Source organism: Saccoglossus kowalevskii, chromosome 1 (assembly GCF_978046115.1).
Source record: "Saccoglossus kowalevskii chromosome 1, keSacKowa6.1, whole genome shotgun sequence".
NCBI classification, from domain to species: domain Eukaryota; kingdom Metazoa; phylum Hemichordata; class Enteropneusta; family Harrimaniidae; genus Saccoglossus; species Saccoglossus kowalevskii.
In genome coordinates this window covers 27,204,023-27,225,028 of record NC_140641.1, presented here as the reverse complement: position 1 = coordinate 27,225,028, position 21,006 = coordinate 27,204,023, and the positions used below count along the sequence as shown (strand labels likewise).

At 36.8% G+C, this 21,006-nt stretch overlaps 1 protein-coding gene across 2 annotated transcripts; it reads left to right on the top strand.

Moving 5' to 3' along the window:
• The first annotated feature begins 4,705 nt into the window (after positions 1-4,705).
• On the top strand, positions 4,706-20,536 carry LOC144362818 (uncharacterized). Of its 2 annotated transcripts, XM_085500148.1 has the most exons (17): positions 4,706-4,809; positions 8,366-8,475; positions 10,162-10,275; positions 10,625-10,794; positions 11,090-11,146; positions 12,217-12,289; positions 12,452-12,496; positions 12,988-13,172; positions 13,472-13,546; positions 15,228-15,363; positions 15,993-16,295; positions 16,506-16,682; positions 17,397-17,578; positions 18,254-18,337; positions 18,472-18,686; positions 18,830-18,967; positions 19,599-20,536. In XM_085500148.1, the coding sequence occupies exons 1-17, from the start codon at positions 4,790-4,792 to the stop codon at positions 20,029-20,031; spliced, it is 2,517 nt and encodes an 838-aa protein (XP_085356274.1). In that variant the 5' UTR covers positions 4,706-4,789; the 3' UTR covers positions 20,032-20,536. The 2 variants fall into 2 exon arrangements, with proteins under 2 accessions (XP_085356274.1, XP_085356275.1); XM_085500149.1 differs by lacking the exons at positions 4,706-4,809; positions 8,366-8,475 and having other exon boundaries at positions 10,590-10,794.
• The last annotated feature ends 470 nt before the right edge of the window (positions 20,537-21,006 follow it).

Below are 21,006 nucleotides of genomic sequence, written 5' to 3'. Positions count from 1 at the left end.
GTGTTCACATTGTGCATGCGGAAAATGTGAAACTAAAAAAGCAAGAACATCTGTATCTCTTGATGATACAACGACGGTATTGAACTGGCTATGCACGGCATGTAACACTAAACGAGTGTCCGCTTCTTCATGATTGGTTCGCAGATTTGTCAACTCTGTTGTTGCCTTTGATGATCTAACTTCAAGTTCCTTTCTAAACCCACCAGCAACTACAACCTCCTTATCGGACGCCTGAGCACACAGCTGTTCAGACAGGAAATTTGCAAGATCTGCTTTGTTGTCAGCAAGTGACAGAAACTTTGTCCATTTTTTTGGAAGAGGCACATCACGACCCCCTTGACCTGGTAGCACCCTTGATTGTTTCTTCCTTGTATCTGTCAAAGACAACATCAACCTGTTCATAGCTAGAAGCAGCCTTCAGTATTATTCTTACATACGTGTCAGCAAAATATCCAAATGTCACTGCCTTGCCAGGCTTTCCCAGGGCAACTACCAGTACTTGTCCATCAATTATAAGGCAAGATGATCTCCCATTAAGTTCAATTGCATCAAGACAGACAACGCTTTCAGTTAACTTGTCTGCCAATGCTGATTTGTTTCCTGTACGAAGGCTTTGATTCATTTCCGCAGGTGATACGGGGACTGGAAGAAGCACATGCTTAAGAACAGATGGCAGGTCAACTGGACGACCTGCCTCGTAGGCAGTAACAAGGCGTTTGAGGATGTTTCTATCCACTATAATGATAGTTCTCTTGTCTTTGTCTTTAGTGTTGCTATTAATTCTGGAATGTTTTCTATATCTTCATCAGCGACCATTGCAGCTACAGTATCGAAATAATTCTTGTCCAATTCTTCAGCTAATGAAAGAAATACTGGCAAAAGAACCTTCCACAGAGCTTGCACAGTAAGCTTGTGAACTCTCATTGCCTTGTTGTATGCCTTTCCTGACATGACAAGCTGTATGGCACCCTCCCCTAGTATACCACTTTCCAGCTACACTTCAGCTAATCCAGATCCAGCCATGTGATTGCCTTCAGGAAGTTCATTGCGGTATGTAGTCCACCAAGTCGAGGATAAAGTTTATTATGGTATTCCTCAACACACCATTTCAGTTCCATGAGTTTGATAATAATGCTTGATCTACTGTTAGGACTGTATGCATTTATTTGCTCTGTAGATGTCTTTAACATATTCCCTGATCCTGAAAACCTAGGTAGAGACACTTCATTTGACGTGTTTGCTTATTTAGTTACAGAGATATAGGAGAAAAACGATTTCTCAGTAATGGCGGCAGCTAATTTGCATATTTATGAGTATTGTGTCATGATTGATTGCCTAGTTACCAAGATATGACAGAAAACTGAAAATTTGGCGGCCATTTTGTTTATGCAAATTAGACCTTTAAAAAAACTAAAATTTCGCTTGGGAACCGGGCTTATCGGATTCAGCACACCCAAATTATGCTAAAAAGTCAGCATATCACATTGTGCATAGATACCAACAATCAGGTTTGTATGTAACACGAATAAAGACAAACAATATTAGATGAAGTCATGGTGAAAAATATATGAGATATATCCAATATACTCTCCAAAAATAAATCATTAAGTATTAAACATTCTCAATATTTGATGGAATGGTCAACAACACACTGTGGATCACCGAATACTGGTGGTGCACTTCCAACTGTGAATGAGTTAACAATGAGCTCGTATACTATGAAGAAGATGATGACTTTTGATTCTGATGCTTGGTTGCCAGGGATATTATTTAAGACTTATGCTTGCAAATATGCTCATTTGCTCTTAGGGGTTAATGACAAGAAATTGACCGCAGACCTGAACCTGGATTGTCAGGAAGTTCGCGATGGATCTGAAGCAGAGTGACTTGAAATTGTCTTGAGGGGTGGGTTGCTAGAAAACTCATAGCAGTGGTTGGATTGAAAATGTGCTCACCATGCTACCAATTGGTGTGAATGTGAGATACTCTTATTTATACTAACTTTCTTATAGAATTGTTCAAAAACTGGGATGCCATGAACATGCGCGGCCTGGCCATTTGGGACCAGTGAAGGAGTTAAACTCAAAATGTTACCTTCATTTAATCACAGTCCCTCTATTTATACATTTGATCTAATTCAATGTTCACGGTCCATTCGGGTTGTATTTTTAATAATGTCCAATCAGATCAAGTGCTCGAAGTCACGCGGCACATAAAATAGTGTCACATGAGTTTATTCATAAAAGAACCTGCCTTGGACAATAGAGAACACACTACTCCCATATTTGGCTCGAATGCGCACTTTGTCATGTTACCCGCTTGCAGCGTAGTGTACTCTATGCCTTCCATTTTATTGAGCGTAGGGCACAGTATTAACCACGCTCAAATTACCAGTTATTACTACCTTATACTGAAATATGTTTGGATAATTAGAGTGCTAACACATTTTCACTTATGGTCCGGTTAGACTTAAAATACACCACGAATATTCACTTTTGAGATATAATTTTTGGTATGTGTTGATTCTTGGATATTTCATCTTCGTCGTCCTGTACTTCGTTTAGTAATTCGAACTTCCCAATTTGCGTAAAAAGGGTGAGTTTCGCGATTTCCGCATCGAAAATGCCTTTGCTTCATTATTTGCTGAGGGACGGCCGCTTAAGTATGTGCTCTGTAACTTGCAGCACATGGACCTAAAAACGGCAGTTTTTTAAGGTGTTATTTTAATCTTTTCTGATGCCTAAAAGTTTAGCCGTAGCCAATGACGCATATTCAAGAGTATTGATGTTTATTGCGACTAGCGTGAATGGGTAGCTTCGTTTCGATAATGAGCTGTTATCGCTGTAAACATTGTTAAATTATTCAAAGAACACCGTGCAGGTCAAACATGGCGGATATTCATTTCTACAGCATCGAGTGTTGAAGATGCGATCGGAATCATTCGCTTACGATGAAATAAGTTGAAATAAGTTATTTGCATTTCATAACAATTCAACAAATTTATTTTTTTCACGTTATTTTAATCATTACTAGGTAATAATCAACAATCGTGAAACGCAGCATGACTGGATTGCGCTACAGCGATCAATTGCTACTAAGTAATGCAGTTGGGTTTGTTTTTATTTGAAACTTTTTTTAGAATATACTTTCGTTATAAAATGAAACAAAATAATTGTATGTGGCGCACGAGGTTAGTTAATGTGATTTTTTGGGAGAAAGATGCGCGGTCTAATTTTTAATCCAGCAAGAACAAAATGTATAAAATGTAATAAATTGCAATAGTGTCTTTCGATTTGGGTGGTCCAACTGCCGGCGTTGAAAATCGGCATAGGTGGATTTTTCAATGAAAATATAAGCCCCTAAAAATATTTGATGATCATTTTTTGAAAATTTGAACCCCAAATAAGGGCCCACCAGCCGTGAAACCGCCCAGGGGGATTTTTCGGATGGGCGAATTTACGGCAGAATCCGGTATTTGTTCCCCGGGAAACTATAATCAAGTAATACAAATGGTGTCACTATGCAATAGCTGTGTCAACAACTCATTTGTAAAATTGCTTTTCACGATAACTATAGATACAGTAATTATATGTTTATACTATTAAAATGTAATTAACATAACATGCATTTACATTAAAATTAAAATATTAATCAAAATTAACTACATAAAGTCATGATAGGATTGCGACGAGGGGTGATATTGACGTGACGATACCTTCAACTAACAAAAAATGAACACAACAAATATGTGTTCATAAACAACATAGATGTATATTTAATGCTAATTAAATGAATGTATTACCTTATTTAGTGCTTAATTTGTGGTTTATATGTGAATAAAACAACAGTTTTCATAAAACACTTTAAACGCATGAATATAATGTATATAAGTTGTTGACCTCAGCAAGTACATCCTAACATGCTTCATGATATTATCGCTTCATTTCACAAACACAAATTTGAGATATTTTTTCTCATTTAACAATGATAGAATAGTGTAGGACAGGCACACCTGTACATTTCTTTCCATTCTTCATATTAGCAGCGAACATAGTAAACTAGCAACATAATTTTAATATTTATTTTTTGTCTGAATAATATTACTGATGAGTGGTCGTTCAGCGCATAATACTAATCAACACACCAATAATATACACCCCCACGCTAAGTATATTCCCTAATCATGACAAAATGCTTAGGCTGAAAATGTTTCCTGGATTGTCCTTCAAGATACAACGTGGAGCTAGCGAGGTCGGGACCTCACTTCAACTTACGTATTATATGTTGCTCCACAATATCCGGAACCATTGTGACATCCATCACAGACAACTAAATATTACCTGTCTGGATATTCACAAACTTGTTATTCAGCCCCACAGAGCAGGTATTATATGGGTACTCTATTGCAGTTTTGTATACAGTCCCCGATCTGTACTTGTAAACGCTTGTTGACCTACATTCGCTGATAGAAGAAATACCTTTCCAGTGAATTTTACAAGTTTATCATTGTATTTCGTATAATGATAAATTTTACAAGTTTATCATTGTATTTCGTATAATGATAACTGTGTACATTTCATTAAGATTTCAACACAAATTACATTACTGATAAACAGAGACAACCATAATCTGCGTAACATACTTGCTAGTCGACCAGGAACAAATGAAATGCCCTCGCCACGCGACCGGAAACACGTGGTTATGATTTTGGTGTAATTTTATCCGTCGTTCAAAACCGCCCACGCCATAACAGATTGGATGTTCGGAAAGTGAATTCTCGTTTTTTTCAATGATGGCACCGAGTAATAGGTAGGAAAATTTGACTCGTGGTTATTTCATTGTGAATCATATACTCACTATTTGTTGTTGTCGTCTGTAACACTAATATTACCATGTAGTGATTAATGTTGAGTGTATTTATGTATGTGTAACCATAGACCCTCTAAAAGAGGGTCTATGGTGTAACCTTATAACTGATAATGTATCTGTTTTATGATACATACTGGTACGCTGGCAGGGGTTATAATATTACAATCGGAATTGACCTATGGGTCGTTTTGTAGTTTATAAATATCAAGCGAACTTTTCCAAGTCCGCGGCAATGTGTTATGATTGAGTATGAAGCCCTTATCTCATCCACGCGTAAAAACGTTGTCACCAGGATACAGATAGAATGCAGTAAATTACGTTTCACCGAAAAACGGTTCATCGAGTTCCTGTATTCGGGGAATGGAATCCGTTGAGTATAATGCGTGCACACACCGTGGGTTCACCAGTCAACGTGGGAGACGTAATTTGAGAAAGGGCGTGAATGTACAGTGACCCCCATGTTTGTTTACGTGACGTCAGGACTTAGGGATTATTCACAACTGAGAAATGGCTGGAGGGAATTAGTCGTCTGTAAATAGATCTTTTACACCAACATTCCAATTAATCGTACATTTGTATTTACCAGTTTATAAAACCATGGAGGTATAAACAGAAGGAGCCACAACTGGTTTATACCTCCATGATAAAACTCACCCACTTATATACTAAGAGTGGAGGAAGGTTACTGCATGGAAGGTAAAAAGAGAGGAGATAGGACGCTATTGTTCTCCCTTGTTCGATGATCGTTTCGATTTATTTACTTGGTAAACAATTCCGTAATGCGATTACGTGAATAATTAATATTCATATTCAAATATGACAATAAATCTTGCTGCACCAGTAAAACTATCAAGCAAGACAGCAACATAGCCCAACATCTTTCCCTATTTGAGTATTTCAATCGCGGACAATAACTGTAAAAATCGTTAAAATGAAATGAAAAATATGTATTTATATGCTCATATCAGAAAACTGACACAACAATAACTGTTCGTGATCACACCATGGTTCTAACATCGCACCACCTTCCATATGACCACACACACAACGTATTTATAAGTATATTTGTTGTGTCGAGGCGGTAACAAAATGGCGAAACTATTGCGAAAAAAACTCGTTTTTTTTCACCGTCGCATATCACCGCATACAAACAAGACAAAGCTTAATCGAAAGTGCCTGACATAAAGTCCCACTTGAGCTTTTTAAATACTTCGGGAGACAACCGGGCGTGTAGTTTTTTCGTCTTTAAAAATGGAACAAGTTTACGCGCAGAGACCGAGCAGCGTATCATCCGCTCACACTGGAAAACAACTGACGAGTGTTTCGTTTCCGGTGTCAGGCCTTGTCAATGACCTATGACGTCACGTGAACCTTTCTGCGCATACACTCTTCCGTCTCTTCGCTGATGCGCAGTGCCACTCGTGGCGGTGATTTTTTTCCAGTCACGAAAAATGTGAGTTCATCCGATTTTGCTGAGTAAATAAGCGGTACTGGTGACGGGGTAAAATGAAATATAAACAATAGCAATAAGGCGATATTAAAAGAAATAAATCGGATTAAAAGTCGTCCTATCTCCTCTCTTTTTACCTTCCATGGTTACTGTAAGTTGTCCTTAAAATTGAGAACATATGCTGTGTTTGTTTACTTGAAGTTCAAGTGGTCATGTCACTTAGTTTTGAATCTCCATGCCTGTCCAGGCCCGTAGCCAGCACCCCTTCTGAATAGGGGGTTCGAAAACAAAAATAATATATTTGATGTGAAACGTGTGAATATTATAATATTAAAAAGGTGTCTTTGAGCTCTGTTACAGACACTTTTATATTCTCGTTTTTAAATTCAATTGGTTAACTTTGTGTTACGTTGGTAAGTTATTTCACATAATGTCTTTGAACTATTTTACCATATGATTTTAGAGAAGGGGTCCTGAGCCATTCCCCACCCACAGACAAACGCACTCACAGCCTAGATCCACTACGGAACAATGTTGTACACAACTATCTTATCTAAAGACGTATCTTAGCATTATTGTCCAAGCATTTTAAGGTAGAATGCGACTCACGAGTTTGTTCGCTCTTCGCAGATGTTAGCGCACATAAAAGTGACACGATTTCATGTCGAAATCTGTCTACAATTATTCATTTCAGTATTAGTCAATTTTGTATTATGTAATTTTATTTCTGTACAGGGCCTCAGCCCATCGTAGAAAATGTAATGAGTAGAAAAGTGCATAGCACGTTTTAAAAACAATACAACATCCATGTAAACATATGGTACTAAGTTAAGCTGGATTAATATTCATCTCGTCGCTTGAAAACTTTTAAAAGATACAGAACTAGTTGATATATGGTGTGGCAGTTTGTGTAGCGACGAAGTAAGCACAGACTATCAGTATTTGCAAAATTGCATATTGCATTATTTGACAAAAGATCAACCCTTATATCATTTAAAATGGACATATAAAAACAAAGTGAATTTCATTTTCTACTATGCTAAATTCAAGCATATCACTGCAAAAACTAAAAATTCAACTAATTTTAACCAATATGAGATACAACGCTTAAAATAACCACAGCATAATGGCAGCCTTCCACATTCATCCAACATCGCTACATTGTTAGTACAACTATTAACGCTAAGTAGATACCTGCAAAATGTTGTCTGTATCCTCTCGATTTCCGAATGTTTGTACTCCCATATCGCTACCATAAGAAATAGCTGGCACAATGATTGCATCTAACAAATTAAGTGCACTAACCAATGGCATACCACCAAGTTTCTTACAGTATGTAAATGTTTTGGTTCATTGTAAATCTGTTTTTAGAGGGCGGTAAAACAATATACATATAGTGTATGTTTAGCAGCGGTCTCAATAGACTTCAATGACTACATCTCTTTTTTATGAACCCACTAAAAATATAGTAAATTTTTTAAGACATCAAAACAAAAAACGTGTAAAAAATATGTTTGAAAAATATGATTCGTCGCATAGGTTCAGTGCTGAAGCAACACACTGTGGGGTGAATTGTTGGCTGCACTTTACGTGACACTTTACTGAGCGAACACTCACACAAGACAAACGGCCCTATTCAAGAACACCACATCCTTCAGAGAGTGACTACCATTACATTATTGTTTTAATATTTAACATCAGCTGCTGAATCTGATAGTTACCTCACTGAGTCATTCAAGCGATTTAAACGATGATAATTATTTTAATGAATACTGTTTGTTTTATTATGTTCTAATCTACGATAATAAGTCTATTCACTTCCAAAATTTAGGGGGTTCGACCGAACCCCCCGAACTCCCCCCCCCCAAAAAAAACTACGGGCCTGGTGTCAAGGCTCTTTCGGTGAGAGGTGGTTAATTAGTAAAAGAGGCCACTTACACCCCCACCACACAACTCTCGCACAACACACAAAAACAAGGTTACAATGCCATGAAAAATAAGATGTATTCTTTTCGTTAAAATAGTTTAACTATTATTACTAAACAGACTTTTTGTGACCAAGACATTGAGTGCTGTTATAACGTTAATATTAGCTGTATCACATACGACGCAAGGTGGGAGACCTTACAACCCGGCGTTTCAAGGTTCATTTCCCGGTAAGTAATCGCGTCGCCGTCAACAATGTCATACGTTCACTGCGTCATTGTACAGGCAATCAAGAGACTGTATACAAGTATAATACAAACATCACTTTACGTGCTTCATTCGGCAATGGAAATAAATACATATGACAGTGTTGAACTATGGGAAGTTGAAATGAGCGTAAGCGAAATTACCCACTACATAATAAAATATCATTCCAGTCACGTGATATTGAATATTCACTTTTGTGACATGTATTTTTAGGCACCCCTGCGTTCTCTGATAAGTATTCAAGCAAGCGAGATAAGGAACTACTCTCCGGAAAAAAATTATTTACGTTCTCTCCTTTTCTGATGACATGACCATGGCTTTCATGGTTGCTAATTATCGCAATCTCACAAGCCATGATTTCGTTTTTGGTGCTCATGATCATACCATGAAAATGTTACATGCCATTACTTCAAGTCACATGCACGTATTTCTGTAATATAAATTGCATGCCTTCATACAAATGTGTACGGAAAATTCATGAAATGATATTCCAACTAAACTTCAAGGAAAATTTATAGAATAGCAAAAAACATTAAGATTTGTTTTTAAAGTTTGGCAATTAATTTTAACAGTCCCAAATTGAATCAAATTGACAAATAATATGTATATCACGCTTGTTTTAGCTTTGAATAGAAATGGGAAGTGCTAACAATATAGGACGAGATTTGGTTTAGTTTTTGCTTTGCATGTCTCTACCTAAATTATAATACAAGTTAATTAATTCACATCCAGTAATGTGAGTGGGATTTATTGGAGGTTTGTTTGAAGGACGGAATTCTTTATTAAAACTACAAGACATAATGCAAATCAATTCATAACGGTATAAGAGGTTATTAATAGTAGCGTTCACGCACAGCTGAACTGACGATGGGACTCTGTGCTACTTCCTGTTATTTTGTAATCTGTACTAGTACTTTCTGAATTTCTGAATTTGTACACGATATGTGAGGTCATTCCAATTATTTTAATGACACCCCCTTTAAGCATTCGTGTGGCATTATTATCACAGTATACGCAAATATGTTTTGTTTGTCTTGGCTTTACGCAAACCACAATGCAAAATATTACTTAACTATGAGTACGATTTGGGGAGGGGGAGGGAACATTGTAATTGTAATAATTATAAGATATGTTTATATTCTGACTCTCGTGTTCTAAGTAAATCACAAAAAAAAACATTAAATTAAATTAATGATTATAATATTATATGGACTAATACAAATTAAAAAGAATATGGCAAGTATATTTAATACTCAGTACGTACAACATTAATGTGATGACGTATGAAGTGATATAATATGAGAATTACAGATTATGTAATGTGTCATGTCCATTCAAAATCATATAGCTAATACCATTAGAATATGCACTGAATAACATGAATCATATGACTGCGATAGACACACACTTCGAAGTACCCGGTAAAAAAACACACCCTCTCATCAAAAGTTATCAACATTTTATTTAGTGTTATCATTATAGATTCACAACTCTTGACTTGATTTTAATCCTTGATTATACATCGTGAATTACCTCTGTTACTCTAAAAATAACACGTTTTCGTCTTTAATTGACGAGTGGAAGCATTTATATTTTCAGTTTATGTTAACATTAACATGTACAACTTATTGTAATATTGGTTAAAATAGTTACAGAACTCCCGACCGTGGACTGGTTAAGTATCAAAGCGAAATGGGTACAGATAGATCTTGGAAATGGTGATTGGCGTCTGGATGCCAGTCTGACTTGGGATGTTCCCGAAGGTAAGAAATGTTACAGTAAGATGAACCATTTAAGTTTGCATTTCGTATAATACTTTCGTAAACCATAAAAGACCACCACAACATGTTACTGTCAGACTGTGCATATAATTCAAAATTCAAAAGAAGCATGACATAGAGCGAGGTTTAGAAAAGCATTATTTCAAAATTTAATCCTGAGAAACACGCAATTACACTGTAATCATTCCTATTAAATATGCCGATGTTTTAGTTTCAAACTCGAGCGCTGCGCGACGTCTGTTACAGAGATACGTCTTTTAAATCTGACAAATCCTTGTTTACGTCAACGACTGTAGCGTTTTAACTCGTATCACAACACGATCCCCGGTAGGAATGACGGATGACTTGGAATATATTATGCGGTTTGTAGCCCTTGATCGTTGTCCGCGGGTAAATAATACTATCACACTGGTGGATCAATATACTCAACAAGATGGTTGCAGCGGTTTCTTTCCTATCCCATATGCTTTGGAGTACCAAGACATAAGCAACATACTGTTGGTTAGTGAGCACACTTATATTTTGATTGTTTAAGCGTTGTCTTTAGTATATTTAAGAAATGACTATTTAACTGGCCCGATTTGCGATTTGCGTAATCTGCAAATGCCAGTCCGTCCACGTCCGACTGCGTCTAAATCCACGCATAACTCTTATACATGTCCTGGACTGCATGACATTGTACATTACCGCGCTGGATAGAATATTTCAGATTAGTGTTTACAAATGAAACTTGAGATCAGAATGATACCACATACATCTAGATAATAATACTTCTTCCTTATTTCTTTGTTTGTAGAGACACAATTCATTATTGATGGAAGACTTGGCATATGGTTTCAGATACAGTTTAGAGGTGATATTTCCATCTATCGTATTTCTCACTATACATATAAATGTCGAAGTGACATATTTTCGAAAATAGTGTTATTTTCACTAATGATTTGCGTTTAAGTCGGCTTGCGGTGTAGTTGTTAAGACGCTTTTGTAGAGCAAAATATTCTAATCATAACCATTGTTTGTCATTCATATTTGAGTAATGAACAATGACATAACCAGATCAAACTCAATACTTTTCACGGAGTAGTCAACTAATTGACCTGGAATGAAGTTACCATTTTATGAAATTACCATTTCAGACAGGTCACCAATTCCACTGAATTGAATTGAGTGCTCTGACCGACCTAGTTGGAACGTTTCAAATTCATTCCTCCATAGGCTGTCGTCCAACAAAAGAGTTCTTTGCGGATAGAAGAAATCATTTCAGTAAATTCTCTACATAATAAAAGCAATATTTAATACCAGAGTGAACATCAACGTGTCCCATGGTCGTAATCAAGACAAACCCTGTGGCTGCTATCAGTAGTTTGCCTCGCATCAATTTTCCGATCTTTTTTTTTCAAATCATAACGACGCATTTCGTTACAATTTTACTGCAAAGATGATTTTTCTTGATTATTAACGTATACAAATAAATGTTTTTTTTTCATGTAAACGTGTCTTGCTATTCACCCTGACTACTCTTACTTCGATATACATTTGTAATTTTTTTATTCACCAAGCTAAATATCCAGCATAAGTTTAAAGTGAATGTCTCCGTCTGTTATGCATACCAGTAACTGGAATTGTGAGCATGTGTGGCTGCCATGGTTGTCCAATAGAAAATTTTCTACTCTATAAACACTTGGAATCATATCACGCTGACTTTTATCCGAATGAAATCATAATATAAAATAAACATGATTGTTTTCTCCGCTACCATGGAAACGATTGATTTTACTGAAATAAATATTACAGTGAAACATTGTTCGCCATAATATCTATGTGCCGCTCAAATATGGTTGGATTTGCTTTGCTTAGATATTCATGAAAACAAATATTAATTAGTGCTAATTAGGGCTAATTTTGTTCTATTTTGTTTAACAGATTGGAGTAATAAATTCAACGTCCAACGACACTGGTCCTGTCTCTTGTTACATCACACCTGATCCTTCTCCAGGTAAAAAGGTCTTTGGGGCTAATATATAGTGTGTGTTTACATTGCGAATAACATATCTCAGTGAGTGTTGTCGACATACTATAGACACGCCAACACGAACGTTTTACACTACTTGAATCCATCTTTCAATCACCCACTCTATGCATAATATTCTTGTTTCAGATTGCTTCCAGTCGACACAGAGTCGGAGCTTCTGTAAAAACAAATGTGAGTTTTACTGAAATAATATTTTAACTGTTTCTATGAATCATTGTATATGCTTAGCTGTCCGTGCTTTACAAACTTCGTCCCTACATTAGTACTGTAGCAACACATTATATGTAAATGTGGTGGTCGATCACTAAAGTTATCATGCTATAGACGTCTAAGAGCTTTCTGATTGGGTGAACACTTCTTGTCACACTGAGTACGATGCGTATATGAGTAGCGACGTCTTCAGACGGGACAACTCTAAATCCACCCATGCAATACATATTAATGCCAAGTTACCCAGGTATGAATAAAAAATAGTTTACCTCCACCGTGAGTGTTAATGCCACGTCTAAACGAACTAGTTAAACTGTCACTTTACGAACCAATATGTGATTACTTTGGTAATTATTATTGTCTAATTCACCTGTCTATATTTTCACCTTGTTAATGCCGATGGTTCATGTGTGGTAATTTATGTGTGCTTTGTCTTCGTGTTTAATTCGCAGGTATACCGGATGTCAGCGCACCGCTGAATTTAACACTGGATAGAGTAGTTCAGTCACGAGAAGATGCAACAAAGGTGAATTATATTCTTTCGTGGCTTCGACCATTGCAACATAACAGCAACATCATTGGTTATTATATAGAATTTATCCAGTCTGGTAGCAAGTATTCACGCAGTGTAGAAGAGGTCAGTTTGTAAACTACATTTTCAAAACTATCATCCTACCATTCACATAACGTGGCCATTTTCCTGACGTAGCGCACCAGATCATACCTGAAACAAGGTTTTCTGTTCAATTTCAATGCACCTGGCGCACTAAGCCCTTCCGTTGGCGTAGTGCAATGGTGCAGGGACCCATATTGATTCTCGATTCACTTTTTTTCAGAAGAAGCTATTACGACTTTTATGTACTGTTCAAAAGCTGAATTTGAAGTAGGACGTTACATTACCGAACATTTTATTGATCTAATGTATTTTGATTTTAGAATTCAACCTATGACGACTTAACACCCTTTTTTCTTGCGAATACAGCAACCATGAATGCGACTTACACAATTAAGGTAAGTCATCATCATACCTAAATATTTGCTTTTGCGTCTGCGCACACATCCCGAATGGCGGCGGCCATTACGCTGCAATGTCTCAATTCAGTTGGTATATTCACCCGAGACTGGCCTCTAATTAAAAAACAAACAACTTTGACCATTTCTGTTGACCACGATGTTGCTACTCACGGTTTCTTTGGTACATGTATGTGATAGAAGACTATCATTTACGCCTATTGCTGTTTTCTTTCTGTGCGGCGTGTACGTCATATTTGTCAACATTATTGTGTCTTCTGATATGACCGATGGGTACCTGCCGCTTGTATATCATAGCAAGAATGTGACTAATTATATTCATAGAATATAACGAAATATATAATGCGAACTATGAGTGCTATGAAATAACAACATGCACACTCATGAACTTAAAGATGTCATAAAGAAATGTAGCGCGGCATACCTTGCAGTGGAACCTGTTGCAAAATGTGTTTTATTTCTTGGAATACGAATGCTGACTTTTATCATGCTCAGATTTATCATCTATCTGTTTCAGACAGCATTCTTGACATCAGTTTCATCACTATAAGATAGCATAATGTACAACCTTGAAATAATTGTCGACTCTGTCACAATGCAAAGAAATGGCCGAAACGTGATCTCGAAATGTAGTGTGTTGATTCAATGACTAGCCAACGACTCGTGCCAACAAATGACCAAAGTTTGTGTGTAATAATTTTGATGTGCTCAAAACATGTGGCTGGTTTGATCTCTACAATCATTTGTCTCGATAGTATATTCCTGTGAGATATATTATTATGAACTCCTTTGACACTACAAGGAGATGTGTTTATGTTGCACTCTGAGTTTCAGAAGTACTGTGACGTCACGGTGGATATTGTGACATTCTGTTTCACACTTTCTAATACGTCCTCAATTAATACTCTGTATACCATTATACCACAGGGTTAATCAATATTACATGTACTCATCAGGTATTGGATTACAGTAGGTCATGTGTCTATGCATTACGTTTCACAGCCAAGATAACATCAAGGACATAACAAGATAACAATGACGGACATTTGTCCACAATTTGAAAGCATTAACATTCTAATTTGAACCAACGATTTATTCGTGTATTCGACTGAAGAAGAATGTGTAAATATGCATTACTTAAAACAAAAAGCACACACAGTCAAGACATTCCAATGACACACTGATGCGATTTTATGCTTTCCATCATTACTTCTAAACTTAGTGGTTTATTGCAAATAAAAGATATATTCGAATACACTTTATAGATTGAGATTTTAAGGCAACCACTACTATTCGATTTTATTGGTGGGCTTTTTGTCGGTCCGTATGGCGTAACACAATTATTTTCATTTCCCCCCTCTGATCACGTGCTAGTCATTTATCAGCTCAAACTGATGTCAATATAATAATGTCGACCATGATAATGTGTTGAGTTTGTATCTTTTAATAGGGAATATGTCTAATAGTATGTTTATGACTTAAAATGATAAATAGTGTGGCTGCAACACACTAAGACGATTAGCTTAATATTTTTCGAAACACATGGTATCACGTTGTGTGTACTGTATCTTGAAGTATTTATATCTATCAATCACTAATTTGACCATTTATAAACACACGTGACCATTTACGTCCAGATTGCAACTCATTTATATGACAGGTGATACCGGTTATAAGGGTGAAATATGACTATTATGGTACAACAGACGAGCTTGTTCGCTCTTCGACTGCTTCAATAACAGTCATTCTTATTCCTGACACGCTGACAATATCAAGTGACGTAACAGATGATCCAGGTACGTTATCTGTGCTGAATCATTCTGTATTAGATTATATGTGATATGCAATGTGCGGTCTTATTTGAGGGGAATTGATTGTATGGTGAACTGAATTGTGTATGATGCGCAATAATTCGTTAGGTATAAGCCAGTTGTCTTTTAGTGCTCACAGAAAAACATGACTGTGATGACACAATCTCGCGAGATTTTGAAGCTTATATGAGGTACTTGGCGACAAATATATATCATGTTTCATTGCTGAGCCCTAGAATGAAATTTACAAAGCCTGTATGATATGGATTGCTAAAGGCTAATTTGATTTTTAAAATCGCCACGTGTGGTTGGCTTTTTTTTATTCTTAATTTGTAATTGCCATTATATTTGACATTTTTTATGGAAATTGATTTTTCTTTAATATTTTTTAAAATTTTGACAAAAGGCTAAATAAAATTCGTGATGCACACATTTCCATCTGATGCGCGCGATGACAAGAAACTCTAATATTTGTTTCATATCGTCCGTTTTTTCACATTTTTAAAGCCATACCTAATAATGTCAATCCGGTATGGACAAGATGAGCTTCTTCCCAATTGCCTTTTTTACGCCAATGATTAACACTGTGTATTGTATTGTGTTGTATCCTGCAGGACAGGTGTATCACCCATCTACCACCCAGCACTCCGTTTACCTGGATGACGGACACAATGTGCCAATTACAGAACAGGCATATCTCCCAATCACATCGCAGCACTCTGAATACATTAATGAGACTCGTGGCGTTTCTGCCCGGTTTTTTGGATCAACTAACGCCATCATCATTGGAGCGTGTGCCGCTGGGGGCGCATTGTTGATTTCCATAATATCGATTGTAATTTGCGTTGCTAGACGATCTAACCAATTAGGAATGTTAAAACCATATGTTCAAAGCCCCGCAACAGACATATTGGAAGGTAATAATAATAATATGTAAATGATCTCTCGTTAGTTAGTGATGTAACTGTTCAAATTTCTTAACTCGTCACTCAAACCGTCAATCATTGGGATTGTACCCCGTTTTTTTTTCCAAACACTCTCATATACCCATGACGTCATTATTGTTTGTACGTGCTTTTGCCACACAATTCTGATGCTTATAAGCGTTATGCTTCATTTTATTCTAGATACAAATTATAATGCGAAAGGCAAAAGTCTTGTACCAAAGCACGAGTTTCCATTGAATCGTCTTCAATATGTGTCTGAACTTGGAACGGGTCATTTCGGGGTGGTGTACAAGGCAATCGCATCTGGTATCGCTGGAAAAGATGATGCAATTTTTGTTGCAGTTAAAAAATTGAAAGGTAAGTTAAAACCTGCTGGTACTTATCATATATGACGTCACTGGTAATGAAAGGATAAATGGATGGATGGAATATGGTGGTATGAAACGAAATGCGATGGTGATCAAATTTATGTTAACTATGAAAGAAGAATTACTTACCAAAACAAGCTTTCGAACCATGATTGTCAGAACAATTTTCAGAGAGTATTGATCCGTTATCACGTGGTGGAACTAATGTGAACTGAATACACAATAAACTGGAGATCTATACGACATGGCCGAGATTGCTGAACACATTCGAATTACATCTTGTATTATGCTTTTCCGTGTATTTATAGAGAGAAGGAGAACAAAGGGGTTAAAAGCGTACCAATGTGATATTTGTGCGTCGTCGGTACCAATACACCCCCAGAAACAGCAAAAATACAAAACAAGATGCTATATCACATAAAATGTATAGTTTCTCTTTTGACCATATTTGTTGTGTATGCTGTGAGTCGTTTCTCCGCTCATTACAAATACAATTTTTGGCAAGCAAAACAACGCATTTTTGTTGATTTCGTCTCCGGACATAACCATTTTTGTTGACTTTCAACAATCATTGTCAGCACAGGTACTTAACTGTTAACTTAACTGTTGACCCATTCCAAAATGAAGACGGTTCCCATATAACTTCCCGTCAAGTCCCACCCTTCTAAGTGACCATGATCTATAATTACTCTTCCAATGACAGACTCCGCCACGTCGTCACAAAAAGAAGACATGCTACGGGAAATTCAACTTCTCCAAGAAATAGGGGAGCATCCTAATATTATGTCTGTACTTGGATGTTGCACTTCCGGGGAACCATACCTTCTCATCACAGAATATATGAAGTACGGTGATCTTAAGAACTTTCTTTGGCGATCCAAAAAGGTAAATTCATATTGTCCTGCATCATGGTTACTTTATATGCGCAAGCACTTTGCTCCGTAGAATATTCTTCAAGCCTCTGGTTTTATTGAAATACTCTTATTATTATGATATGGCATCAGTATGTGGGACCTAAATTCTGTATTTTGTTATCCAATTTTACAACACCAACACTATTTTTCTCCCGCAGTAACTCTACGCAAGTACCATATGGTACCGTTAGTTGACACCAATGTGATATTAAAGGGCTGTGGTCGTCGCGTCGCGTCCTGTTCGATATGGGACTCATAGAGACGTATACAACGCGTGTAAATTACATTGATCGTGAAATTTGAATACGCTCTGCGTGAGGACTTTTAATCTGACGTGCGTGAATAGCCTTATTTCAAGCTGGGTCATAGTAATATGTTTTTCGCTTTACTTGGCGGACCCTTTCACACCTAAGCTTGGAAATGTTTATCGATAACGAATATACTTCATATGCAATCAGTCAGAGATACGTTCTGTACATGATTGTATGCAAATTCTTTGATGCAAAATAACGTACAGGAATGCCGCCGCGCAGTTATCAAATATGAAAACTTAAACAATGTCTGATAGTACAGTATATGTTAAAATTGATGACGATTTTTCACTTATACCGTCTTTTGCTGACTGTGGTCGTCTGTTTTCTTTCAGAAACAATTCCAAGCGGAAGATGCAATATATAATTTGTGTGAGATGAACTATTTCCAAATAGGAAGGCAAATCGCCATGGGAATGGTAAGGAAATCAGCTGTACAACATTGCGTTAAATGTAATCTAAAGTTCTATCCTGCTAAATCTGTTCTATGCGTGTTGTCAGCCCGATGACAAACTATTATTAAAAATAACCTTTATCATCTGTTTGTTTTCAGGAGTTTCTGGCCAACCAGATGTATGTACATGGTGACTTGGCTGCCAGAAATGTTCTTGTTGGGGACGATTTGTTAATCAAAATAACCGATTTCGGTCTAGCTGATGATATATACCTACAAGGTTGGATGGATCTTCCTTCAGACAAGATAAGACCCATCCACTGGGTTAGTCCAGAGACTAACCTAGAAGGGAAATGTACCACGAAAAGTGATGTGTAAGTGTACGAGCACTAGTTAATATATGTGGCGTCCAAAATATTCTATACTAGAAAATAAATGATGTTCCCACGTATACGACACGCGATTGTATTCACTGTATACACTTTCTGTACCGTTGCTGTCATTCTCTTTGTTTTAGGTGGTCATTTGGAATCGTACTATATGAGATTGTTACAAGGGGCGGTCGACCATACCCGGGAATGACCCCGCGAGAAGTGCTTACAAGCCTGCAAAACGGATATAGGATGTCAAAACCACACGACTGTTCTTCTGCCATGTGAGTTGTAGATATATGCATTATGATATTCTATGTTGAACTACATAAATATTTAGTAAGGCTATCTTGAAGAATTGAGTTAGTATTTGTTTGGATTTATCGAAAACAACACGTTACGCGTCTCACAAAACAGTTTAAATTGATAGTATATCATTATGCAAACAAACATCCGTATTGAATTGTTGGTACGTACTATTAATTCGACGTACATGCGCATTTGCATAGTTTATTGGATCCTAGTTTGTAGTACTTGTAAGTGCCTGGTGCCTTTGATATCATATATAAATTGTTGCCACACAAACATGTTTATATTATTGTAACCCGGGGCAACAACTGTTGCTAGGATCAGTCATTACATGTTCTACGCATACCCGTATTCAGTGTTTACTAATGACATTTGCTTACTGGAGGAAAGGCACAATTATTTCATGAAGTTCCTTGCGCAGGCTAGTTATATAAACAATCGATATCGATGAATACAACAACGCAAATGATTGTTTGCTAACAACGTCCATGAAACAAATTATTTGATGATGTAATAATCATCGTTTCTGAATCGCAATATTTCCCAAGCCTGATTTATTTGCATATTTTGTATGCTAAGCTTTTAATTGCTAATTTATTTTATTAGGTATGGCCTGATGACGCAATGTTGGCAAGAAAATCCAGAGGAGAGGCCGACCTTCACCGACCTTCGTGAACGATTGGACGATTTACTTAGCCAGTTTATTGATTATTTTAACAACGATTCTATTTTAAACCCAGATGGAAACATCGTAGCACAACTAGATAACTTTGAAAACATGGAACTATCCGCGATAACCGCAAACCGACCCCACAGAGAGGACTCATCGCCCGAGGAATTATACTTTGGCGAGCGTAGTGGTACATTCGGTTATCTGTCACCGGGGTACCCGGATGAAGACGATAGTAGGGGTTTTGCCGATAGACAGCCTTATTTTACTACAGTAGAGCAAAAACTTCCGAAATATATGAACGAGGTGGACAGTGACGATGACAATTATGAAGGGTTTCACCCATATTGTGATGATGACGTAATATAAATGGTTTATTAATACTACTACTAATATATATGAATTAAATTTCCAATAGAAAATTTTAACATTTAGATTTTTTAAATGTATATACTTAAATATATATAACAAATCTTGTTCGATTTCACGGACCTTTCACGGGCTCTTGAAATAGTAGAAATTCTACACATACAATTATCTGCAACGATTTAAACTTTCAGGAAAGTAGTCTATTTACACTATTTACATTTTAAACCCCTATTCTGAATATATAATGGCCTAGAACAAAAGCGGTCATATCTCAAGTCAGCATACAGACAACATCTCTGCCGAGGGATCCATTAAACTAAATCTGTACCAGATGAAAATCTCCGTCCATTTTCGGACACTTTACAACAACGATTCTCGTAGTACTGATTGTATGCTAAATATATTGTGATTACATTGGTCAGATTCGATGGCAGAGAAGATAAAGTCTCGTGTGAATAGAATCTTGTCAATCCGTAATGAAATAAACCACTTATTGTTATCTGTTTATCAGCAGTTTTTTTGTATTTTTACTTATACACTGTATTAATATTTTAACAGACTCATACCCCGATGTTGTATAGCTACACCTCCGCAATTCTTCCCGCGGTCGACCCTTATATATTGGTATGAGACATACGGTCATTAATTACCAACTTTGTACTCGTATAGTGCAGATGTACAGGCTTGTTGGAGACTTTTACGCATTTTATTCTAGACTGATCTGATTCTATGATATGTACAGGCCGTTACAAGACTGCTACGTCCGGTTCGCAGGGAAGTGCGCAGTGAACGTTTGACATTTGAAAATATGGTTACGAGATATGTGGCGTTGTACTACACCGCGTGGCTACGTTATGCTCATATTCCTGAAAATATGCGCACCGTACTTTCTTCTCGTCTGATGCATTTTATGTCTCACCCTAATACAGTATTACTGTGATAGTTTACGTACATTGAGGAGAGAAACTTTTCACA